Raw genomic sequence first — 27,093 nt, forward strand, 5'->3', positions numbered from 1 at the left:
GGAAAACCATGTCATCCAAGATGTTCATGTCTTTAGCCGAGTATTTGTGGTTATAGAAGTATATAAATGTTTTTTGTTTTTTTTAAATGACTGATGATTTGGCTAGATAAGACCCTTATTCCTCGGCTGGGATCGTGTAGAGCCTTTGAAGCTGCATTGAAACTGCAATTTGGACCTTCAACCAGTTGAAGTCACTATGGAGAAAAATCCTGGAATGTTTTCCTCAAAAACCTTAATTTCTTTTCGAATGAAGAAAATAATATCTTGATGAATATCTTGGATGACATAACAACATTGAAATGTTTAGACGCTCCTGTGTTTGTCACTTAAAACATTTTAAAAGCTAATTCTATGCAGTGAAAATGAGTAAACTACTTATGGGTAATAGAAAAACTAATTTGCTCCAGTTAAAGGCAACTTATAAAAAAACAATCTAATGATTACAGGTAGTCTTTTGAACTCAAACACTTTTATTATTTTATTATTTACAATGAGTCTTAAAATGCTAAATTAGACCCTGGACTTCAGATTTATCCATTTTACTAAAAACATAAAAAATGCCCTCATCAATGTACATTATTGTAATATTATGATAAAAAATGCTTCCAAAATCCAAGCTCCGTAATGTATTTCACTTGCCTTCATACACACTTGCCTTGACTATGTTCAAGTAGTCCTGGAAAGAAAAGTTGAAAACAACACATGAAAAGTCTTTCCTTCTGAAATGGTTGTTTGGAGAGAGTTAAATCTGGGCCCACTTTTCAGAGGATGATGTCGGGGTTCTGTTTTGGACACTCTTCATACAAAGCATGTTGTGACTTCTCAGCCGTAGCGCTGGAAGGCAAATGAGGGCAAAGATCAACCACATTTCATGTGTATGAGCTTTAACTGTGATCTGCTCTGAATAAAATATGTTCTAAATAAAATATTGTGGTTTTCTTGAGGCGCTTAAATAGCTTCGTTGTTTTGATCCGTGGTTTGTTTTATCCAGCCAGGGGGAAAAAAAACTCCCAATCCGGGCAGAGAAAAAGAGATCCTACTGTTAATAACTAACCACCACGTGTCAAAATAAACTACTCAAAACAGCAATAAACTAATCAACAGTTTTTCAAAAGGTGTTTGAAAAATTATTATTTTTTGTTTATATATAAAAGCAAATATTATTATTTAATGTTTTTTATTAGCAATCAGTAAGCTGGCCAGTTTCAATTGTCTCATTAATCTCTCCTTTATAACAAGTGTTGGGGACATATGGGGTGTGAAAGATACAGAATTTGCAATCTATACAAAATTCTGTAAGGCTTATCAGGATGATTTCTCTTCTCCATAACGAGCAGAAGACAGCAAACATTTTTATACTCTGTTGATAACAGAACAGTGTGGTGGATGATGGTTATTGTGAACAATAAAACAATTTTGTTGATGTCTCATCTCACAAATAGTCATTTAATCTCACCTAATGCAATGATGCTGACACATTATTTAAATAAATAAATAAATAAAGGTGACATTACACACTTTAAAAACTGTATGTGAAAGAGTAGCATGTTTGAATTCACAGTATAAAATTGTTGGTAAAATGTATTCTTGAAGTATACATACGATGGATACTTTACTATCCCATGAGGCTACAAGATTTGTGAATGGAAGTGACAAACAATCTTGTCATGGGATAATGTGAAAGATGGAACTGGTGTATTCCACCTATATTTTCAGTTCCCCTCACTCGTTGTATAATCTGAGTTAGTTTTGTATGACTGTTCATTAGTTACTTAAGTTATTTTTCTTGAACCTTAATTAGTAGATAATTAGTTCTTCAGGAGGTATGACAGAATTATTTTTTTCTTGATTGATTAACTGTTACTTAACACAATCATACAAATCTATTACATACTGATTAGTTTACACAAATTTCTTAGTAGTTAACAGTAGTGAAGAAGTAGTTAATGAAGAATTACCTACTAGTTCTTCAATAATTCCTTATTAGTTACGCAGTAAGTAAGATACAGTATTCTAAAGTGTTACCCTTTTTTTCTGTACAAAATAGTGAACAAAAGAGCTTATATATTAATCTATATTACCACATTTTACTAATCCGTTCCCTCATTTTAAGTAAATCATGCGCACAAAACAAAAATGTGTTAATCGTTTTACTAAATCATGGCCACGTTGTGACAATTTGTCGTTTCTTTTAGTCAAATCAAAATGAGGGAACGAATTAGTACAACGTGGCCACGATTTACTAAAATGAGGGAATAAATTAGTAAATAGGGGACACGACTTACTAAAACGGGAGAACGACACAACTTACTAACACGATATATAATTGTGTCCGCATGTCATGTGCGGAGCTTAATCTAATGAATGTTGGAAAATACTCAAAGAACTACAATCTAATGAATGAAAACATGAACATATTTGATATATTGGAGCTCATGGCCCTGCAGTGTCTCACCTGACCCTGGGGCACTCCACATCCTCTATAGTGTCTGGCAGGGGATTATGGGCCGTCTCAGGCAGAAACATGGTGAGGGCGGCACCAATGAGCGGGCACAGGCCGAATACCACCATGGGGGCGTGATGGCTGATATTTCTCAAGAGGTAGATGATGGGTGCAATCACTCCACCTACCCGTGCACACATCGAACCCATACCTATGCCGTTTTGTCTAAAAAAAAGAAAGACATGTTTTCTAGTTAAGGATAAGCACTACTAACTAAACCACAGTAGAGGCAACTAATGAACTGAGAGTCACTGTGTTTTTTATTATGAAAGTCTGATTCCTTTCCAGAAACTTTTGGACAGTTAATTTCAATCATTTACATAATTACACAATGATGTCACATACACGCAATTCTATTTTTACAGTACCCAATAATGACGTGAAAAGCGGATGTGTTACATGTCTAAAGCATATAAACTAGTCTTAATCAACTCTCCTTTTTACATAAACCATGAGAAACCATTAAAAAAAAAAACATTAGATTACTGTTCGTAACACCGGTTGTCTGAAACATCGAGTGGAGAGATCCACCTATGGGGGAAGGGCATCCGTACCTGACCTCTGCAGAAGCATCCAATTGCACCAATTCGGGCTTGACAGACAGGAGTGCATGCTCAATGCCAGGTATGGGAACATCCCTTACAAAAGTGCATAAAGCACCTGCACATGTTACCTTTCCTCAGAGAGCATATTCGCTTCTTGTGCAGCAAGCAGGGCAAGCTTTGTGGATCTTTCCACTCGACATTTCAGAGAACCAGGGTTACCAGCAGTAATCTATTGTTCTCTCTCATCATCTCGTGTTCGGCATGTGATAACATGCATTCACGAATAAACCTGACAACACACAACATTATGAAATTTTATGGTGCCATGTAAGGGTACAAATAACATGCTAGTGACCTAAATAAGCTGGGCTAGGCAGCTCAGGCTTAAAGAGGGGTAGAGGGTCTAAGAGCTTAGGCTAAGAAGAGTCTCCCCAGCAAAGTTTCATGTGTTTAGCACATGCAGGGAGGACTAGGGAAACCTGCTTTCTAGGGCCGGGAGGGGGTCCCAGAAGTTTCCTGTCATAGGCGTCCTAAGTTGTTCAGAAGCACTTTGAAGGGCCGGCCATTCGATATTGAGGTGAGCGGCCGGTCACTCACAAGCCTCGATGAAGACCAATCGGGGTAAAGTAGCGGGAATGTCCGTCTGAGGCTTCACAGATGACAGGATGACTGAGCCTGTGGCACTGTACTTTCTTGAGGAGCACCAGGCAATGGCTACAGTTCTCTGGTAAATCAATAGCCTCTTCGGTATGATTAAGGCCCATACACACTACACAGTAAGGATGGGAATCCCTAGCAGCAACGAGGGTGCCGCACGCGCCCAGACAGGCACGCAACTGGTTGTAACTCGGGTAGCCACTGTGAGTTTAGAGAAAGCCATTGATTAAATAAAAGAGTAACCTGACAGACGGGCAGCCGTAGAACGGGAAAATAGAGAGAAGCGCGAGCTGGGCCGCCTGATAGAGAGTGCAAGCGTGGGCGGCTTGCAGTAATAACTTCAACTAAACTGGCTGATAGGACAAACATGTCGGACAGAGGCTAGTCCAAAAGATGTGTCCTCCTGCAGAAAATAGTTATGTCCATAAAACCACGTTCCGAGTGTAAAATATTCCAGAGGTTGTGAAAAGCAAATGACAACTGAGGAAAGGTAGCGCGTGCAGGTGCTTTATGCACTTTGGTACTTGCTCCTGTCTGTCAAGTCAGAGGTCAGATACGGATGCCCTTCTGGAAATCTTGAACACGAGATGATGAAGGGAACCTTTTATTTGACCCCTCATTCAAGTCAACTACTCGTTCACGCATATGCTCGTATCAGCAGCTTAGTGGTTATTCTCGGAGTCCGAACTGTTTCCTCAGTTCTGTGTACTGGTGACTCGAGAACTTTTGAAACGATTATTTGGTCCGATTTGGTGAACTGGTTCAGCCAGTTCACTAAAAAGAACCAGTTCAAAAGAACAATTTGTTATGTGGTGTATTTCACACAGCAAGCTCATACAGGCAACTGCTACAGCAGGCTTGTGTTGTACTTTCATATGGACAGTCTGTCCATATAAAAACAGAGTGGGTTATGACATTTAGTATTTCTTTTGATATTTGGACATAAATTATAAAATTGGGTTATACTTTATTTTGATAGCCTACTATAGACATTCTTATAACTATAAATAACTTTGAAACGACATGTCAACCAACAACTAATCTCCTGTGCTTAACTTTTTGGTAGCACTGTTAGTTTTATTACGAAGTGCATGCCAGAGGGTTTGCAGATCTTAGATGGTTTGTTTCATCTTGGCCAAGATGGTGTTTATCTTATTAACCTGAAAATTGACCAAAACTCAATGCCTTCAAAACAAACCTAACTTCGCCTAGGAAAACAACTAACAGCCTTAGGCTGTTTTTTGTTTTTTTCAGAAGAGTGTGAGCAGTATACAACTCACTAGTTTTTTGGAACAGCTCAGATCACAGAAATTACACTTTATGAAACACTTGCCCTTGCTCACCTGATGACTGTTGGGAAGATCTCTGCTGAGTAAATGTACACTATGGACAGTGATGCTGTGATGCCAAACTTGCCCACCATGGCAAGTACAGTGCGAACAATAGACAGATCTATGAGAACAGAAATTAAGGATGGGTGAGGTTTGTTATGAAAGAAAGAGATGGTCTTCATTCACAACACCTGATTGACCTGGAGGGGAAGGTTACCCACACTAATCTTTATTTTGAATCCTTATTTCTATTATGGTATTGTTTCTTCTTCAAATTATATAAACAGTTTGCATCCCGGTTTGGCCCACAATTCTCCAGGCTTTGATCCATCAACATTAGGAAACAATGGCACGATCACTGAGGAGCTATGACATCATTACATCTAATGGTGACTGGTCTAACATAAGTAAATGAATGATGACAAATTATTATTCTTTTAAGATTTTTTTCCAGCTCGATTTCCAAGCTAAACCTAAGCGTGTTGTGCCAACTGTCTGTGCCAATAACGGCAGTGCCTGAAGCCGAGGAGGAGTGAAGTGATGGTTTAAATCTTCTTTGAAAACAAATTGTGATACAAACTTTGGTTTCTTCACTTTACGTGCAAGTAATAGTCAAATACTACGAAGCCCCTAAAGGGACATGGTGGTGGGAAAAAAATTGGAATGGGTGAAACAAAAAGTTTGCGTTCCCCCGAGAAACGTTGCCTTTATTGGAGGGAATTATTATGTATCAAGTAAAACCAATGGTAACTTATCCACACTGTTGCTGTGCATGCCAACATCTGGTATCTTTATTTTCCAGAGCATCGGCAAGAAACCACAAACTAAGAAAAGGACGTTCTTAAATTTGAAATGTTGTGAATTTCAGATACAGTATCTCAACCGGCTATAGAGAAACAATAAGCATGCTCCCATTTCATTTCCCACCAACAGTGTGCCAGAACTGGTGTTCAACCTGTAACTGTTTCTACTATAGAAAACTATCCCAGTTATGGACTGAAAAAAGGCTCTGCATTGGCGCCTAAAACCTATCTCAAACCAGGAAACACTAATGTCAAAGGCACAATGTCAGTAACCAACTAAAGTTTTCAGAAGTACTAATACAAAATATAACTGGCACAAAATTTGATCAACTATAACAACAACCAGTGAAAAAGGGGTCCTTTAGAGTCAAAATTATAGGTTCTAGGTTTGGTTTTATTCACCTACCATCTGGAACGAATATGGTTAGAAGGCAGGCCAGGCCGCCTACTGCCAAGAATGCTAACTGGGATATCCTGCGTGAGCGGTTTAGGGTGAAGAGAGTAATGGTACGTGCTGGCATCTCCACCAAGCCAAAGATCATCTGTGTCAGGTAGATATTCATACCAAAGTCTGAAATATTGAGTGACAACCCATAGTACACCAGGACGTTCACAAACCTGTAACAAACAAAATCAGCATAATCAAATACCACCATCTTGGGAAGCAGGAATGTAGGTAATTCCTGTTATGAAGCACCCTTTTAAAATGAATTAGGGAAAAAATAACTTCTGAACTATAGCAGAAGGTTTTATTATTATTATTATCATCATTTTTATGAAACATAAGAGAGAAACAGGCACAATTTAGGGAAATGAGAGCCACAGCAGGGAATGCTGGAATATACGACTGAATTAGAGCATTACCAAACCCCCTTTACTCAATAGCTGCAAATTAGCTTCAAATTCATACTTACTTTGTATTGTACATTTTTTACACTGAAAATTCTAGACCTGAACTTTGAACATAGGAACAATGGTTCCTAAAAGTCCAAATGTTAAATAATTAATTGTTGGGTTGTTTACAGTTATCTGTGCATTTTTACCACAAGTAGAAGAGAATGAGGGACTGTTTCCTCATTCGGGGAGTTCGGACCAGATCGATGACAGTGTACTTCCTCAGGTCTTGAATTTTCTCTGAGTTGTTAGCGCTCTGCAAAACAAAACAAACCCATTTTAACTTAAGGTATTCTTAAACTACATAACTCCATAATAAGTTGTTGGAGACTATTTTGAATATTAAATTATGAAGAGAACTGCAACTCTGTTACATGCCAGATGCAAATACAACTTCATAGCTCCATAATAGGTAAGTTCATCTAAAAATTAAAATTTGGTCACACTTTATATAAGGTGTCTATGTACTTCTATGTAAGGTGTATATGTACTTCTATGTACATATATATATATATATATATATATATATATATATATATATATATATATATATAATTGCAAAAGGGATATGGGTAAGGTTAGGGACAGGTTTAGTGGTATGGGTAGGTTTAAGGGTGGGTTAAGGTGTAAGGGAAGGGTTAATGTAAATATAGATGCAATTACTGACATTAATTAAAGGTATAATTACATGCATGTAATTATAATAATACAAGTGCAACGTAAAAACATATATGTCGACAATAAATGCATTGTATAAAATGTTCACTTTAAAAGTTAGTACTGTACATAGTAGTTAAAGACATCTAATATGGGGTCCGAAAATCCATCTATCATTTACTCACCGCCATGTTGTTCTAATCCTGTATGCCATTCTCCCCCAGAACAAAAAACACCACTCTTCCATTCAATTACAATGAATGTGGACTTTGTGTCACAAAACACAAATGCAATATGAAAATATCATATAAACAGTTCACTGCAAAATCCACAGTGTTAAATTAACACAGCTCAGTGTTTATATAATCCACACTCATAGAGGGCCCTATCTTGCACCCAGCGCAATTGACTTTGAACACCGACGCATGTATCATTCCTATTTTGCACCCGCGCACAGCGGACTTTTCCCTCCACAGACGCACGTCGGTAAATTAGGAAATGAACTTGCGCTCGCGGGGGCGGTTCAGCGCAAAGAGAAGGCGTGTTCCGGCGCAAAACTTCCATGGTGCTATTTTCCAGTTTTAGAAAGCAATTGCGCCATTGACCAGGAAAAAAACAGTCTAAAGACAGTGGCGCGTTGCGCGTTAGTGATGGTATTTTAAGGGCGCGTGCTTGGCCATAATAGTAACGCGCATCTACTTTGATTCTCTAATATAAAAAGATGCAGCAGTTTTCATTTTTGCAAATCATACATTATTACAAGGAAAAATATTAACACACGAGGGAAATCATTGTTGTGTCCGTGAAGATGTGAAAAAGATCTATCTAGCCTAGATAAAAAAAAAAAAAAAAAATCTAGATTAGGCTACACATTTACTACCCAAATTATACGCCTGTTTAACCGAAGCTAATTTGGGTGGGTTTCTCCCATCATCCCCAATGTCACTTCTCTGTGTTTTACAGCCCTGACGAGAACGTCGGTTTCCTCGGCTGTGATCGCTCCTGGCGTGCGCCGGCAAATCCGCCGTTAATAGCGATCCGCCACGAAACAAGCGCGCCGGCTCTTAAAGGGAATGTGAGAGGACGCTCTTATTGGTTTATTTCACGTTACGCCCAAACCACACCTATGAATAATGAAGCTACTTCAGACCAACCCCTTTTAGATTTGCGTCGGGCGCAAGAGTCATTTATCGCGCTGGGAAAATAGCAACAGCGCCGGGATCCGCCCACAAAGTTACTTGCGCTTTGCACTTTGACACTTGCGTTTCAGATCGTCAAAATAGGGCCCAGAGTGTTATAAGTAACACTGAAGCAGTGTTAAAGTTAATGAGATAATTAAGTTAATAATTTAGGGATGATTGAGGATTATTGAAGACACCTGATAACTGTAATATTCATCAGTATTCAATCAGTATTTGTTTTAGTTGGGATCTTGACCCTTACATTTTTTAACTTCAGATTTTGTTTGGCTACTGTACTGAGTGATAACAGTCAGATGAACAAAGAAAAAAGGGGATCTGATATACAGCCAGGGCGTAATTTGTGGGGTTGGGGTTGAGATAACCCCCCCCCCAATATTTTAATCTATGCATTACAAATGTACAGTGGTAGTCGAAAACAGTAAATCTAATCGTCATACAGGCAAAAGTTCACTTCAAAAATTAGCAAAGTAATTAGCAAAGTGGTGTCAAAGGTTAGGTTGGTGGTGGGTTAGGCATTTGTCATCTCTGCCCTAACTTCCGGACTTCTCAAATCACTCTGTTTAAACCCTGCCCCTTTCTTACTATCGACTGCAAGCTTACATTCAGATCTCCCTCCATCCAATCAACAACTTTTTTAATAATATGATTCACACGTTATCACATGGAAGTATGTCTGTCACAGAATGGAAGAAAAGATCAGAACATTTGGGGTGTTTCCCTTGGACATACCCAGTTTAGGTCATGGAGTACCCAACTAATCAGCTCATGAATTAAGTCAGTTTTGTTAAATAAGGTAGATGGAAAATGAGCAATGCTGTGCAAGGTCTTAGAAGGGTTTGAAAACCCTGGCTATAGGATGCTTTTGTGCTGTTTTTTGAAGCTAGAGGTTCTCATTTATTGTATTTCATTTTTATTTTTTGCTCCATGGGATTAGAAGTGACATAAGTAAATGAATGATGAAAAAATATGATTCCTTTAAGACTTTTTTCAGCTCGATTTCCAAGCTAACCCTAACCCCATGTTGTGTTGTGCCAACGGTCTGTGCCAATGGCCACATAACGGCAGTGCCTGAAGCCGAGGAGGAGTGAAGTGATGCTTTAAATCATCTTTGAAAACAAGTTTTGATACAAACTTTGGTTTGTTCACTTTGCATAGTACGGAGCACCTAAAGCAGGGCTATTCAACTGGCGGCCCACCAATCATCTCCGCCCGACGGCACCAACCTCCCTCCTCCTCTTTTCCTGGCGGTGCGGCTAATTTAGCTTGATAAGCGCTCCGATTGACCCTTAGAAACGTTTTACGTGCGAATATTTCAGCAGTTATTATGTGTGTCACGTATTTCAGTTGACTGAACCAGCGATACCAATCATTCGTAAATGAAACATTATTTTGGTTCGATTCTTTCTAAGCGTGCTTGCATAACGGTCTCAAACTATTCGGATTCGTTCGGAGCTCTGTCACTGAATCATCTAAAGAGGTTTCTCGGTCATTAGCCTACAGTAACAACAAATAGCGCTGGTTTCAGTTGTTTCACTAGTTGTTTCAGCACGGCCCAGCACGGAGTTATTAAACAGCATTATTATTAAACAGCATTGCGAAAACCAGTGGGAAGCTTTTCAAACCGACAGACACCTCTCTGTTACAAACCACAAATCACTCGATGATTTAACTACTATTTAATCGGATGAAACAGCCTCAACATTCCCAACAAGACTGATGAGGAAAGCACGAGAAAGATTGTGCCATGAACGAAATTAGAAGACTAATCACCACCCTTACAAACATTTACCAGGCGTGTATAAATTTACATTTTATACTATAAAATACAACATTTATAGGCGTGTATAAATAGGTTAGTGCACCGCGGCAGCTCATGTGTGAAGCCCTCATCGTGTGAAGACCAAAGAGTGTAAAGACCAACGACTCTACCTGTGCGACTCCACCGAGCAAGGACACCGGCAAGGCACTTGAGTATTACTTTCTCGTTATTTGTTTTATCTTCTTGTTGTTTTCCTCTCTCTTCTACTCAACTTTCAACTGATCTTTCTGTTTGTGAGCTCTCTTACACCATGTGTTTTATAATCCCTATTACTAACATGCGTAAATCCAATGTCACACGTCGGAGGCGGTACAATCCTAACAACCTGCGTACCCTTCCGATGTCTTCTAGTACTATTTTTTCTTTTCCTATTGGTCTCTGGAATTGCCAGTCTGCGGTAAACAAAGCAGATTTCATTACATCTATATCTAGTCATTCAGGTCTCAGCCTTTTGGCCCTGACGGAGACCTGGATCTGACCAGAGGACACAGCCACACCGGCTGCGCTCTCCTCTAACTTCACTTTCTCACACACCCCTCGTCTGACTGGAAGGGGTGGAGGTACTGGTCTGCTCATCTCAAATGATTGGAAATTTAATAATTTACCACCTCTGTGTAACAACAGCTCATTTGAATCACATTCTATTACCATCACCAGTCCTATTAAAATCCATTGTGTAGTTATATATCGTCCCCCAGGTCAGCTTGGCAGTTTCTTAGAAGAGCTCGATGTACTACTCTCATTCTTCCCCGAGGATGGTACTCCTCTCATAGTTCTTGGAGACTTCAACATCCACCTTGAAAAACCTCAGCTGCTGATTTCCACACTCTGCTTGCCTCATTCGACCTCAAACGAGTATCGACTGCGGCTACTCACAAATCAGGTAACAAATTGGACCTTATTTACACACGCTACTGCTCCACTGACCATACTCTAGTCACTCCACTGCACACCTCAGATCACTTCCTCCTCACTCTCAACCTCAACCTGCCCCAGAACACAACACGCACTCCTCCACAGGTCACCTTTTGGCGGAACCTACGCTCACTCTCACCCGCTCGTCTATCCTCTTTGATCTCATCCACACTTCCTCCACCAGACCAGCTCTCAGTACTAGATACTAACAATGCCACTGATACTCTTTTCTCCACTTTAACATCCTGCTTGGACAACTTCTGCCCCCTTTCCTCCAGGCCAGCCCACGCCACTCCCTCTGCCCCCTGGTTATCTGATGTTCTCTGTGAACATCGTGCTAAACTCAGGGGTGCAGAGAGGAAGTGGCGCAAATCCAAAGATCATTCTGACCTTGGTCTTTATCAATTCCTCCTCTCTTCCTTCTCTGCTAACATATCTACTGCTCAAATTACTTACTATCACAACAAAATTAACAATTCTTCTGACTCTCGCATGCTTTTCAAAACCTTCTCCTCCCTTCTTAACCCTCTTCCTCCTCCTCCTTCATCAACCCAAACAGTTAATGATTTTGCCACATTCTTCATAAACAAAACTACCACCATCAGCGGCCAATTTAACAATCCACAAACTAACACACACATTTTACCAGCTAACACACACATTCTACCCTCCTTCTCCTTGCTTTCAGAGACAGAAGTCTCCAAACTCCTCCTTTCCAATCGCCCTACTACCTGTCCGCTTGATCCTATTCCCACTAACCTACTTTAAGCTATTTCTTCCTCTGTTATACCCACACTCACACACATCATAAACACATCTCTTCACACTGGTACATTTCCCACAGCATTCCAGCAGGCTCGGGTAACCCCACTGCTTAAGAAACCCACTCTAAATCCAGCACATCTAGAGAATTACAGGCCGGTATCCCTTCCTCCATTCGTCGCAAAAACACTTGAACGAGTTGTTTTCAACCAGATCTCCTTCTTTCTTACGCAGAACAACCTCTTGGACAACTATCAGTCTGACTTCAAAAGCGGACACTCAACTGAGACTGCTCTGCTCTCAGTAATTGAAGCTCTGAGGTTGGCAAGAGCAGCTTCCAAGTCCTCAGTTCTCATCCTGCTGGATCTGTCTGCTGCCTTTGACACAGTTAACCACCAGATTCTCCTGTCAATCCTAAAGATGAAAGGGATCTCGCGAACTGCACTCCAGTAGTTCAAGTCGTATCTCTCGGGTAGGTCCTTTAGGGTGTCGTGGAGGGGTGAGGTGTCTAAGACCCAACATCTAGCCACTGGTGTGCCTCAGGGCTCAGTGCTTGGACCACTTCTCTTCTCAATCTACATGACATCACTAGGATCTGTGATTCAGAAACATGGCTTTTCCTACCACTGCTACGCTGATGACACACAACTCTACCTCTCATTCCAGCCTGATGATCCGACGGTAGGCGCTCGCATCTCAGCCTGCCTGACAGACATTTCTGGCTGGATGAAGGACCACCACCTTCAACTAAACCTTGCGAAGACAGAGCTACTTGTAATCCCAGCTAACCCAGCACTTAATCACAACTTCACCATTCAGCTAGGCTCGTCATCCATTAGTCCATCAAGATCAGCCAGGAACCTTGGAGTTGTAATTGATGACCAATTGAATTTCACAGACCACATTGCTAGCACTGCCCGGTCATGCAGATTTGCCTTGTACAACATCAGAAGGATCAGGCCCTTCCTATCAGAGCATGCTACACAACTCCTTGTTCAGGCGCTTGTTCTATTCAGACTGGACTATTGTAATGCTCTCCTGGCTGGTCTCCCAGCTTGCACTGTCAAACCTCTGCAACTGATCCAGAATGCTGCAGCTAGACTGGTCTTCAATGAGCCGAAGAGAGCACACGTCACTCCTCTCCTCACAAAATTGCACTGGTTGCCGGTTGCCGCTCGCATCAAATTCAAGTCACTGATGTTTGCCTACAGAACAACCACTGGCACTGGTCCCTTGTACCTGAACTCATTACTTCAGACTTATGTGCCATCCAGAAACTTGCGCTCTTGCAAGCAAGCGGCGTCTTGTGGTGCCATCTCAAAGAGGCACAAAATCTCTCTCTCGGACCTTTACCATGACCGTTCCCTGCTGGTGGAATGATCTGCCTAACTCAGCCAGAGCTGCTGAGTCCATAGCCATTTTTAAGAAACTGCTGAAGACGTATCTTTTTCGGCAGCACTTGATCCAGTAATACTAACACTTTCCTCTCTATTCTAACTTAAAAAAAGAAGAAAAAAAAGAAAAAAAATTGCATTGGATTGTACTGTGAAGGGTCATAGCACTTACACACTGTTGTCCTACTGCTTGTTTAATTGCTTCTATTGTTTCTCATTTGTAAGTCGCTTTGGATAAAAGCGTCTGCTAAATGAATAAATGTAATGTAAATTTACCATGAATGTAATGTAGTAATTTACCATGGTTTGGGCAGAAATGTGGAATATTTATATTGAATATGTCATTTATATTGAATTAGATTTATTAGATGGGTAGAAGAATATATACTGTAATACATTTTTGTTATGAAATGATGTCAGTTTCATTGTGACGGTGCATATAGTTTTTAACCTGTGTTTAGGTGTTTTTAATACAGTGGGAGTGAAATAGCCTGTGGTTATCAAGTTTCACTGTCATAATATTTTCATTTAAGCATAACAATTCTAAATAAAATCATTATTATTTCTTACCAACAGAGCTTGTATAATTCATTTATTTGTTCCGAGGAAAATATTTGTAGGATACACAGCTGTAAATTATCAAGTTTTTATTTATTATGGTCTTACATATCTACATACTGTTGGGTACCACATTTCCAAGTAAATACAATACTTTTTTAGGTATACTTTAGCTTATTTATTGAAACTGTTATGTTTCAATAAATAAGCTAAACCCCCAAACCAACCCACTGGCCCACCTTAACTTTTCCTCATCTTTTTTTCATTGCCAGCGGGACATTAAACAGGAAGTTTCTGTCCGAGGTGAGCTCACAGCAGTTTTTGCAAGGGAACCCAAAAGATTTGAAAAAAATATGTTTTCCCATATTTTTCCACCACCACGTCCCTTTAGGGGCTCTGTAAAATAGTCATGTCAGTATAGTCAAAAATCGGACTAGTAAGACTAAGAGTAAGCCACACCTGACAGAGTTCAAAGTCGTTGTCCACCAGAGGTTTGCCATTAATAAGTGCCGCCTTGCGAATTAGATCCAATGCCTCTTCATGCTTCTTATTGGCCATTAACCAACGGGCAGACTTAGGAAGCACCCTGAGAATACACAAAAAAAAATGCATAACAGGAACACATGCAGGAACATATACTCCAGTGGTCTTAAAAGTACCTGGACAATTGTGGACACTTAAGTCTCATGTCTTTACATAAGATGCATTTATAAACATCCCAAATTGTCCTCGTCCGCTCTCTCCTCCGCAACTCACCAGATGTAGAACACGAAGAGGAAGCCAGGGACAGATATGGCCAACTGCAGTTTACGCCAGTCTCGGATGAGGTAGGCCACCCCTGCAAGGAGGATGTAGCCAAAACCAAAGAAATAATCGGTGATGACACCTGCCAGCATGCGCTTTTTGGGGCCCGTCCACTCAGTACCTGTAAAATTAAAAGACAAAATGCAGACATTATACGATAATCTCCACTCACATTAAATCAGAAAGTGCCAGTCCCAGAAACAATTGACCCTTCGCTAAGCCACGCCCAAAAACCGCCACTGGCCAATCGTGATTTAGCAACCGTAATTAGGCGCGGGAGGTCTGGCAAGCTTCCGTGCGAGGGAAACATGCCGAAGCATTGTGCGTATGGATTGTGCAAATCTGATACCCGGTATCCTAAAAGTTTCTACGGTGGGGTGGAATTTTTTTCCTTCCCGAAACCTAAAAGCCAAGGGGAGAAATGCTGGGCATGGATCAAGCAGTGTGGGAGACCCCATTCACAACTAAATGACGACAGGATTAACAAAAACACCTATTGCTTGGAAATAATGACGGTTCTTTGTTCATAATGCATATATTTGAACGTAAAATAAGACGATTAAAGGCAAGACGGAGGCTCACTGACATACTTTAAAATATATTTCAGCATTTTGTTAATTGATGGCCTAACTCCCCCTGAGTAACTTTACCCCAATCCGATCGCGGCTCTCCCGGTGTTAGTGTTATTCCCTAAGATTTATGGATAAGCTGTTTGATTTATAATTATTAGATTATTTTAACATTTCACTTACCCTGCTGTGCATGAACATAGCTGTTCCCATAGTGTTTCCCATTTGAATGGTCAGTGTATGAGGCGGCTGCTGCTTGTGCTGGGAGTGGGACCAATAGGCCCTAGGCTTTATTATGTCGTGGATATATCCCTCGAATGCATACTGCAGTCCCTTTTGTCTTGCTCTCTCAGATATTTCACCTGTTCGCCAAAAATTACTAATTATCTCCTTGGGAATGTCTGACACCGGTGCATACATACTGTAATAGACGTGCCAGGCGCGAAAGCTTGTCAGGCGTAGCAACAGTAACTAAGAAGGGCGGGGCTTAGCGAAGGGTCAATTGAGTGGTAGCTTTTTTATCTATATTTAACCAACGATCAGAACCCCGCCATTTCCAAATCATTAGACACTGACTGGCCCTGATCTAAGACTAAACATTATCTCAGATTCTGATCAAGTCTGGACCACAGCATTTTGAAAGGATATATATTGGGTAACACTTTAGAATACTGTTCTGTCATTAATAAATAACTACACCGGAACAAATGAGTAACGCATTACTAACATTCTAGTAACTACTATTAACTAACAAGAAACAGGATAGGGATTCCTTCGGACAGATTTGGTTGCATTGCTAGTGGGCTACCATGATCCTCACTGTTCCAAATAACTAGTAGGAAGAAGTAATAATATTTGAGTCATTACTATCTAGAACCTTCCACAAATCTCCAAAGCTTACAGTGACTTCAGTCATTACTAGAGCATTGTTCCTGTGTAGTTATTCATTAAAAAAATGGAACAGTATTCTAAAGTGTTACAATATGTTGTTTTTATCAAGAATATCCTCTCACTACTAAAATTATAAGAATTGCTAGAAATTATTTTTAACAGTCCATTTTCTCTATTTCCAGAAAGCTTCACAAAGTAGAACAAGATTTTGGAGTCTTTAGTGGATCTCTTGCTTACCCAACACAAATGCATTCATAATCACTGCAGACACAGTCATGCCCACCACGAAGCGAAGCAAGACATAAATGTAGAAATTTGGGGCGAAAGCGACCCCCACTCCAAAGATGGCCTGTACTGCTAAACCAGTCAGTATGATAATTCTGCGGCCATACCTGAAACAGCACAGAAGCATAGTTAATTAAGCTCATATAGTCATTCATAGAAAATACGTCCTGATGTGTCTACCTTTGTGAAAAAGAAGTGTGCTTAATTTTACAGAACACTTGTAGTGCACTTCAGATCTAAAAAGTAAAGCCTATCGCAGAGAATATAATATTTAGGAAATAAAAGGCCACTTATGTCACATTTTGGGTTTTGTTCCTTGTTCCTGTTTCATGTATGTCATGTGATCCCTTGTTCTAGTCATGTGATGTGTTCCCTTGTCTGATGTGTTCAAGTTGTTATTGGTTCATTGTTTAATTGTTCACAGGTGTCCCTTGTCTAATCGTTAGTATTGTGTATTTAAGCCCTCATGTTTGCCCTGTGTCTTTGCCTAGTCTTGAATTTTTCATGTTGATGCTGCTGCTCTTGTTTTGAGTTTCAGGCCTTTGTTTTATGTTTTGAAGTAAAGTTGCATTTGGGTTCTCAACCATCTTGCCTTCAGTGGCTCAATCGTAACAATTTAAGTGTACTTAGAGTACACTTTAATTACATAATGACTAAATCTTTATTTTTTGATAATCTTTTGTCATGCTTTAAATAAACTGTAGTGTGTTATTTGATAATACAATTAAGGTTAATATATTTTAAATGTACTAAATTGCAGCTTTTACCTACTGTATGTGCAAATACAAATATATTTAAATACATGATTTAAATATATGCAATTAAGGACCCGAAAACATTACATTCAGTTCACAGTGAAGTATTTTATTTTCACAAGGATGGAGTGGACTAGTCTGTTCTAAAATGGCTGCGTATAATATTTCACGCATTCCTGTAGCTCAAACAGTAGACAATGGTCCTAGTAACATGACAACATGAGTTTGATTACCAGGTAATGCTTGGACTGATCAAATGAACACACCCAGGATACAATGTAAGTTGCTTTGAATAAAATAGCCTGCCATGAAATGTATACAGAATCATTTAAAAACAAATCATCTTTGATTTCAAAGGCCATGCATCCAATCAATAAAAAACCTAATATTTGAGAGGGTCCTTGCTACAGACTGCAGACGTAAAGGATGACATATTTTTCAACTGCGCATTAAAACATAAAATCCGTCATGAAAACACACTATGCAGTGGATTTGATCCTTATGTCATCGTTCTACAGTCTGTAACGAGGAGTACTTGTAAAATTTTGGCTTACAATAATATGACCCTGACTACATTAATTACATGTGCACTTCACTTGCATTGAAGATAAGCATGATTTGTGCTGACCACAATAATGTTTATGTGGTGAATTACTGGCTGCCAAGTGCATGAAATCATCAAAGTTTAATTTTGAGCAATAACCTATTTTGGTACTAATTTGGGTTCGATGTAAAATCTGGGTCTTGGAGCAACCACTGTCATACAGTAGAGGGTTCACAGTCTCATCTATCAACGTCTGTCATCTTTACTCTACTTTAGAGAATTCCATTCTATATTCTCCCTTCAGTTCATTCAGCAGTTAATGTTTTCACACCACAGTGCTGCTATTGTCTCTTCAACTCTGAAATGTGAACATGTGCTGCTTATTAGAGCCGCTCTCTAAAACCACTGCGTTTCCAATACCTCAGAAACCTTCTGATTTAGCTACAGCACAAGAAGGCATTTCAAGTTAAACAACCACGTCTCCCTATAAATATCAGTAAATAAAAACAAGACCACTTAAATAGAACTCCACATACAGGACAGAAGCCCTCCCAGACGTCTCAAAGTGTGACCGAGCATGAACTGTGTTTCTCACAAACAGTCACATTTGTCAGCTTGCTGATTTGCTGTTTAGCTAAACGTGTGTGCTGTGTTTTCCAGAGACCAGTTTGTGTAAAATATCCCAAACTTCCTGGTATTTAAGCTCTTGTCAGGACACGCAAAAGTTTTTACACATTTAATGTTACCTTGAGGTAACTACTTACTTATCAGCAAGGGCACCAAACAGCACCGCTCCAACCAGCAGCCCAAACATATAGATAGAAGAACCAATGTTGTTCAAAGTGGCATTTTCACACACAAGATCCCACTGTAATATAAGGTGACAAGGAAAAAATTAAATTAAAGAGTGTTATACTTCATAACCAGGTCATACAAAATATAGTGGCTGGTTGTTGTTGGTCCAAGGAATTAAGTATCAGTCCTAACAAGCTTGGCCAAGATGGTCTTGCTCAAAACCCAGCTCAAAACCCAGTCCACTATTTGGTACAGTAACTCACTAATTGTCCATCTAGATTAACTAATGACAAGCTTATTACCATATAAATCAGCTATTTCTGGAAACTGACCATTAGGGGTACAACAGCTTGTCTTTGACGCATAACTTTGTACATTATCTACCCCTAAAAGGTCCATATTAGTATATTTAGGGCCTGATTTACTAAACAGGGCAAATTAGCTTAAGAGGACAATTCCAAAAAAGCGCAGATGAGAGTGGAAAGTTTTACGAATGATCTACTGACAAAGTGCAAATTAAAGAACACAGAAACAGCCGGATCATTTCCATAATGCCCAACACAATCTACCAAGAGAAGCTTAAATTAGCGTCTGGTTTAAGACATGCTTTTTTGGTTGGTAAATAATGTCACAAATACCAGTAAATTGACTAGCGCAAACATTAGTAAATCACCATAAATCATTTAAATAATTTCCTCCCATACATTTTGCGTCTGAAACGGAAACTAATTTTTAACGCCAAAAGAGGGTTTGCGCTGGTGCAAGTTGTTAGTAAATCAGTCCCTTTGAGTAGTAATATTTATCTTTAAGGACTATATGAACCATTTAGGGGTAAGTAAGGTACAAAGATGTCCATGTGAGGATACTGCCACAGTGACAAGCTACTGCACTCCTAGAGGAACAATTCTGTGCTTGTTTTGTTTTTTTCCCAGAGTGTACATAATTATTTCAGAATCACATTTGGGGATTAACTCTCATCTCCCTTCACCACAGAGCAGAGTGTCTTTGGCAGGATCTTATAATTACTTTGGTTTAGAAGCTTTCTCTTCTCACTATATACACCTGGACTACAGAAAGATAGGTGTCCTCTGTGCCCCTTCCCCAGGCCTTTCCTCCACCTCAGTCCAGCAGCTGGACAGCAGAGAGCAGTATCAGATAGCCGGCTCCTGTTGTGAGGTTGGGCCCAGATCCAGTGTTTGTAAATCAAAGCAGGTTCTGAGGTCCTGGCCAAGAGGTCCTGCTGTGAGCAACCCATCTAGCTTGTCACATGTCCCGAAAGGAACGCAGTTCCATTGGTCCATATTACAGTCCTGTGAGCTACACCTCTTTAATGAAGCAGATGTGGATGCCTTAACTACAGGAGGCCAGAAACTCATAATGCAGTCTGCACCCAAACCATCTAAACCCCAATACATGACTGGCTCCGACTACACCCTGACACTTAGAAAGCTTCATGCGAGAACCGTTGTGCATGTAACATCACAAAACTACCACACCCTGTTATACAACTAAAAATGTTAGGATTACTTACCTCTGTGACAATAGTGCTGAGAAAGACTTCCTTGCTGAACTCCCATCCTGCACAGCTGTTTGAGGAAGACGGGTGCTCTGTAATTGGTAGACTATGATTAAGCTGGGACAGAGGGCCATCCTGAAAGGATGTGCAGGACTCCCCAGGAGCAATGCTGAAGTTGAGGCCCGGCCCAGGGCCACCACTGTTGCCCGTTGGCCAGGCGGATCTGCACAGGTGAGGGGGCACGGCCCCAGTGAAGACAGACACCAACATGTGGAAGGCCAAGAAGATCTGTGGCAGACAGATCCAAACATAAAGCGTCTTCTGGAAGCGTCCAAACCCTCCGATCCGGTCCAGGATCTCGTCAAAATTCATCCTGCCTGTCCTGAATGTCACTTCATAGAAACTCACACTGTATCTATTCAAGTGAAGCTGACTGGGCCCACGAGTCTTAGGACACAACAGAAGTTGGTGTGTAAGTGAATATGTGTGTAATGCTCTATATAATGTCAGGTCAGTATTATGATATTATTAATGCTATGTGATGGAGGTCTGGTTTTGGCCAGGAGTGACAGGCGTCTGTGAATGGCTGGTGTAGTTCTCCTCACACCTGTAGCAGAGAGAGAGAGAGAGAGAGAGTGGGAGAGAGAGAGATAGAGAGAGAGGCGGAGAGCGCTGCAGCAGAGTTCTGGCTGTTGGAGTTGTTTGAGGGAAATATAAGGAGGGGAGGGCTGGGAGTGACCCAGATATCTGAAATGAACCAGTGAGCATGAGAGGGAGGGACCATTGAGTGAAGGGGTGGAGATGATATTCCACAAGGGGAGGATTACTTTCACCCTCTCTCTCTCTATCTGCATTACAAACTTTAAATGCACTGTTTCGTTCGTCTCCTTGCCAAACTCCCCCCTCCACTTGTTTCTTCCTCTTTCTTTTTGTTTCATTCATAGACTTTATGTCTTTGTGAAAGAAGAGGGTGGAAGTGTAAGAGAAAAAAATTTGGTTTAATTGTTAGTTTGTCATCTCTGTCAATCAACAGCAGGGATTTCATTTTGTTACATTGCACACAAGAATGAAGTCTCCTGTGAAAGAGTAACGAACTTTCCTCTTTAGTGAGGTATTTTGGCACTAAATGTGCCCTTTAAGTGGATATGTACATACAGTATATTATTCTGAAGAATGGCTAAATCTGCATGATAGGGGCCAGTTCATGACCAAGCAAACAGTTGATAAAACTGAAGACAGTCTGCTCTTTTGTGATGATCTAACTACCTCTCCTATCTGTTTCTTTGCCTATTTTTCATTTTTCAAGTCTTTTTGGCTGGATTCAGGAGTTTGAGGATGGAACAGGTCAACTGAGAGATAATGTTGAGAAAAAAGCAAAGGGCTAGCAGGATCATAGAAAGGAGGTGAAATGAATTAAGGGGGAGTAATGTGGCTGCTGTTTTCCAGCATTCTTCAGAGAGGCGTGGAAGTGGGATAAGCCACACTGACTCAATAAAAAGGTGTTTCTTAAATTAAGTGAATTTGTAATCGCCAGGGGCTGATTTCAACTCATGCATGTTGTTATATGCATTGTCATTTAAAAAATATTTCAATATTCAATATTCAAATGTCATATATTATTGCATTTTAAAAACTATGGCAATTTAAATTGGAACACAATCAATTATCAATCAATCAACTTCCACGTATAATATCAGTCCTCTGGTTGTGGCATTTCTCTCATAACCAACAATTCTGGCCCTTACAACATTTGTTTTGTTTTGTTAGTGTACTTGGTTAGAAACACTGTAAAACCTAACAGTAATATGTACTCAATTAAATTGAGTTCACTGCACTCAAATAATACCAAACCTTGAAGTGGCTTGAATGACTGAAACAGAACTCAAACTGAATGAGTTATAGAACATTTCTAGATCCTAGAATGATAATTGAATAATAATTGTATAGTTAAGTTAATTAATAATCAATTAAGTGATGATTGATCATTAGTGATGAACACCTGCTGTTAACAAGCAGAATCACTGAAGGAAAGAGAAACACAAGAAATACAAGGTTTAAGGTCACCATGATGGAGATCAGCGTTTGCTTTAGTTGGGCTCTTGACTCTTGTACGCGTGAGTACAAGTTTTTCTTTGGCTGCTGTAAGTGAGTGTTTATGAAACATTTCTTATGGCACACAATTCAAAGAAAAGTATGTTTGGGTGATGATGGCCAAGGTTTGATGATGACAATCATCACCTAATGATTTGATTCACTGATCTCATTCAGAATCTGATCTCATTCAGAGTCAAATCTCTGATTATATTATTAGTTGTATTTGAAACTTTTCGAAAGAGTTTACATCATAAGAACTAGCAGAGTTATGACTATCAGATAGTATGAAGGATTTTACAGAAAATGTAATTTATCACCAAAACTTACACAGATATCAAGAATCAGCATATGAATCTCAACAATGGTGACCATTAAAACAACTATTCATGTTGCAATGGATGCTGGGTACTAGCATAATAAAAAATGTATCCATTGCTCCCAGCACACATTGCGGCATGAATATTATTTTATTGGTCACTTTTGTTGAGATTCATATGCTCATTCTTGATGTCTGTGTAAGTCAGTATGAAACCATAGAGGTTTTAAAAATCTGATTGTCACTACAATGGACCTTACAGTAAAATCAGAGTTCTGTTAAAACGAATAATACAAGTAATACATCACCTGTTTACTCAGAGATTAGGCTCTGGAAAATATCAGAGAATCAAGTCATTAAATGTTGATTTGCATCTTCTAAACACAACCACTTGTTCATATTTTCTTTTGGCTTTTGTGCCATAACAAATGTGTTATATAAACACTCAGTTACAGCAGCCAGAAAAAAAACTGGTGTTGTAAAGTCAAGGGTCAAGAGCCCAAATAAAGCAAACACTGACCACTATCATGGTGTCTTTAAATGAAACTCAATAAATCATTATCATCTAAACCTCTGTTCATTCACAATAACAACTTCTGTAGATGCATGACAAAAGTAAAACTGGTTAGTAATAAGTAAAGCTACTAATGTTGTTTGTGTAATGGTTTTAACCCTCTTCTGCTGAGAATTTGAGAGATTTAAACATATTTGATCTTAAGTTGATTTCATAAGGCTGTGGTTGGAAGTCAGTTGTAGTTCTTGTGTTTTTTTTTCCTTCAGTGATTCTGCATGTTAACAGCAGGTGTTCATCACTAATGCTCACTAATCACTTCATTCATCACTTAATTCATCACTTAATTAATCACTTAATTTCTTGACTGCAATGTATACTTTTATTTAACTCAACTGAGATAAGTTCAGAGTACTCATAACTATTGTTTTTTATAAACTTAATTGAATTGAGGTAATCAGTTTCCTCAAATGTAATGAGTTAGCTTAACTCATTGGATTTGACTTTGTATATGATATTGCGAGCTAGCAGGAACTGCAAGTGCTGTGAGTTCATTTAAAGTTAGTCTTTTCAATTTTTTTACTCAAAATAGTGAGGTTTCAGCTATATAAAGTATTTAAATGCAGTGTAAAGTTTAATTGCGTATTAAGAAATATCATTGTTTAGTGGACTCGATTAAAATAAGTTCAGAGTACTCATAACTATTGTTTTTTATAAACTTAATTGAATTGAGGTAATACGTTTCCTCAAATTAAATGAGTTAGCTTAACTTGTTGGGTTTTACAGTGAAGGTGACACAAGTATCGATAAAGAGCAAGGATGTGATGAAATATAAGACAAGATGTTAAAGAAAAAAACAATGTGAATATCCCTTGTGAAATATGTTCTTGCAATCTCAAAATTCTGGCCAGTTGATAATACCTAGAATATCAAAATTGACTGCTGGTGGTAGATCCTTTTCCTCTTTAGCACCAAAACTCTGGAACAGTCTCCCTTGTCCCGGAAGCAGATACACTTTGTCAGTTCAAATCTAGACTAAAAAACACATCTCTTTAACCTGGCATACACATAGAAAATGATACATTCCTATTATTCAAATGATTATTAGGCTGCATAGATTAGGTCAGCTGGAACCGGGAACAATTCCTATGGAACTGGATAAATATTCGGATTGTTCTAAATCAATCTGACTTCTGACCTATAATGCTGCCCGAATCATAATCATACACTGTTCGTTCATTGACCAGGCCAACGACTGAGCCTGGGTTTCCCAAGGTTTTTGCTTGATTCTGCCCTGATGGAGTTTTGATTCCTTGCCACTGTCGCCTTTTTCCACCTTTGTTGCCATTGGCTTTTGGCTTGCTTAGTTGGGGAGATTAAATGTAACATTTAATTTAATATTTAACAATAAAATTGATCTGCCTGCATTGACACTATTATACAAGAACTGAACTGAGCTGGACGATGACATCACAGTTTACTCCAGAGCGGCTATATATATATATATATATATATATATATATATATATATATATATATATATATATATAAATGAACTAAATCAACCAGCTTTTTTTTTTTTAAACAAAAATGAAACATCACTGAACTTAGTTAAGCTGGACTGATGCTATTTTCTTTTGAAAACAAACTTTTTTTGCATTATTTTCCTGTTATCTCTGTATGGAAATAAATGTGACTTGACTTTAATGTATTTCTCATTAAAGGGATACACATTCTATCATCATGTATATTCACCCATCATGTCGTCAAAAACTGTAAGTAAAACTTCTACATGGCTGTCTTTTTGAAAGTAAAATACAATATATTTAATTGGCGGATTTGTTGTTGAGGTTAAAAATATTGTTTTTAACTGCCTCATCCTTCAATAACAGTCTCTTTGCAAAACCCATGGCATCTTGTTTATCATAGAATGATGAATTATTTAGTTATTCTACCATTGCCTCTATGGAATAATGGAATCTAAACAATGTCACCTTAATACATCATGACATGACAGGCCATGTTTCTGAACACTCTGTACTATAGACGTGTAAATACTGGTAGTCATGTATTGTTGTAGTTTGACTTCAGAAAGTTAAAGAAGCAAGTTGTTTTTATTATTTTTTCAAAGTTTTGATTTCTGAATTTTAGTGTTTGTTTTTATAAAATATCAAACACATTAGATTTTGAATTATATGGCCCCTTTAAAATGTGAATTACATTCGAATGACATAGGAGAACTGGAATGCTGGTCAACAGGAACCACACTGTAGCCCCTCTCAGCAGGGTTGAAATGCTTCCTTATACTTCTGTGTTCAGAGTATTTAAACAGACCTCTTCTGTCGTAGGTTGGTCTACAGAGCAGGTTCTGATGAGAATACAGCATGCAAAGACTCACAGTGCCTGCATTCAGTTTTAAAAGCTATAGTAATTATAATTTACTGCCATTCCTCGAAACACACAGATTTTTACACAGGGTATAAAAATACACAAAGTGCTAGTGTAAAGTGCTCATGGGGAACGATTTACCAGAATTCCTCAACTTGTTTCTGAATTTGTATTTTGGGTGATTAGAGCCCTATCCAGCTCTGTCATTTCCTTGGTTGTTAAAAAACTGTTAAAAGCTTTATTAGGGAGCAAGAGGAACTCCAATACAGTTTGAGCTAATGCCACAGGGGATTTCTAAAGTATTGCTATTGCACTTCTTGTAATGAAACTTAGATAAATATATAGATAAAACTAGTACTGTCAAATCGAGTATTGTGATAAATTGCATTTAACATAAATTAACACAGTGTGTGTTTGTGCGTGTGTGTGTGTGTGTGTGTGTGTGTGTGTGTGTGTGTGTGTGTGTGTGTGTGTGTGTGTGTGTGTGTGTGTGTGTGTGTGTGTGTGTGTGTGTGTGTGTGTGTGTGTGTGTTTTTATGTTTGTATATTTCAAGCCTTTATTTATTATAATTTTGATGATTATGGCTTACAGCTTATGAAAACCCCAAATTCAAAATTAGAATATTGTGAAAAGTTTTCACAAGCTGTAAGCCATAATCATCAAAATTAACAAATAAAGGCTTGTAATATCTCACTTTGTATGTAATGAGTCTATATAATATATTAGTTTCACCTTTTAAGTTAAACTACTTAAATAAATGAACTTTTGCACGATATTCTAATTTTTTTAGTTTTACCTGTACACACATATATATATATATATATATATATATATATATATATATATATATATATATATATATATATATATATATATATATATATATAATATGTAAACAAAAACGTTTATGTTAAATGCAATTAATTGCTAATCAATTTGACAGCACACACAAAAAAACACTTATAGAATAGAAGGTATTTGCTTGGTCAGGTAAGTATATGAGCTCTGTGAAAGCTAAACTGTTGCTGGAGATGAACAAACTCAGTTCATTTCTTATCTGACTGACCCATCTGAAAGTGAGCATAGTCACAAAAATAACTATCTTTGGGATTGGACAAACAAACAAAACTGGAGGGTTTTCACATGTTGTGAGAGAGCACGATTGCGCACAGAAAGGCCTTAAACTGCTAGATCTGCTTATTTTTCGACTCTCTTAGTAGAAAACAAACACAACCCTGGGTATTTATTTGATAGAGTGGCTAAATAAACATGTTTTCAAACAATACAACAGTAATTACACTGTTAGACCTTAACAGGCTTTTTACAGTAGAATAATGGCAACATTGCCAGTAATTAATTGTTAATTGCTCTGTACTGTAATCTACAGTATGTTACTGTAGAACTACTGTAAAAAAATTAAATAAAACTTAAATTAACTAATTTCACTTGCAGAAACCGACTGCCTTAAATCGTCCAATTGTCATTTAAATGTATTAAAGGGGTGGTTGAGTATGATTTCACTTTTCTAACTTTAGTTAGTGTGAAATGTTGCAGTTTGAACATAAACAACATCACAATAGTGAG

At 38.7% G+C, this 27,093-nt stretch overlaps 1 protein-coding gene across 1 annotated transcript; it reads right to left on the reverse strand.

Moving 5' to 3' along the window:
• Positions 1-612: 612 nt before the first annotated feature.
• LOC306983551 (organic cation transporter protein) lies at positions 613-20,716 on the reverse strand. Its single transcript, XM_079584057.1, has 11 exons — positions 20,215-20,716; positions 18,653-18,756; positions 16,542-16,696; positions 14,797-14,965; positions 14,500-14,626; positions 6,883-6,989; positions 6,246-6,457; positions 5,049-5,157; positions 2,456-2,668; positions 759-834; positions 613-676 (listed from the first exon to the last, which is right to left on the reverse strand). The coding sequence occupies exons 1-10, from the start codon at positions 20,569-20,571 to the stop codon at positions 762-764; spliced, it is 1,626 nt and encodes a 541-aa protein (XP_079440183.1). The 5' UTR covers positions 20,572-20,716; the 3' UTR covers positions 613-676; positions 759-761.
• Positions 20,717-27,093: the final 6,377 nt, after the last annotated feature.

Source organism: Phoxinus phoxinus (assembly GCF_949152265.1).
Source record: "Phoxinus phoxinus genome assembly, chromosome: 16".
In the NCBI taxonomy this organism is placed as follows: domain Eukaryota; kingdom Metazoa; phylum Chordata; class Actinopteri; order Cypriniformes; family Leuciscidae; genus Phoxinus; species Phoxinus phoxinus.

Coding starts and splice junctions, on each gene's coding strand:
- LOC306983551 (XM_079584057.1), bottom strand. CDS start 20,571: ATGAATTTTGACGAGATCCTGGACCGGATCGGAGGGTTTGGACGCTTC. Junction 14,627..14,796: donor CTCTTCGTGTTCTACATCTG/GTGAGTTGCGGA, acceptor GTGTATTCTCAG/GGTGCTTCCTAAGTCTGCCC. Junction 835..2,455: donor GTGGAGTGCCCCAGGGTCAG/GTGAGACACTGC, acceptor TTTGCCTTCCAG/CGCTACGGCTGAGAAGTCAC.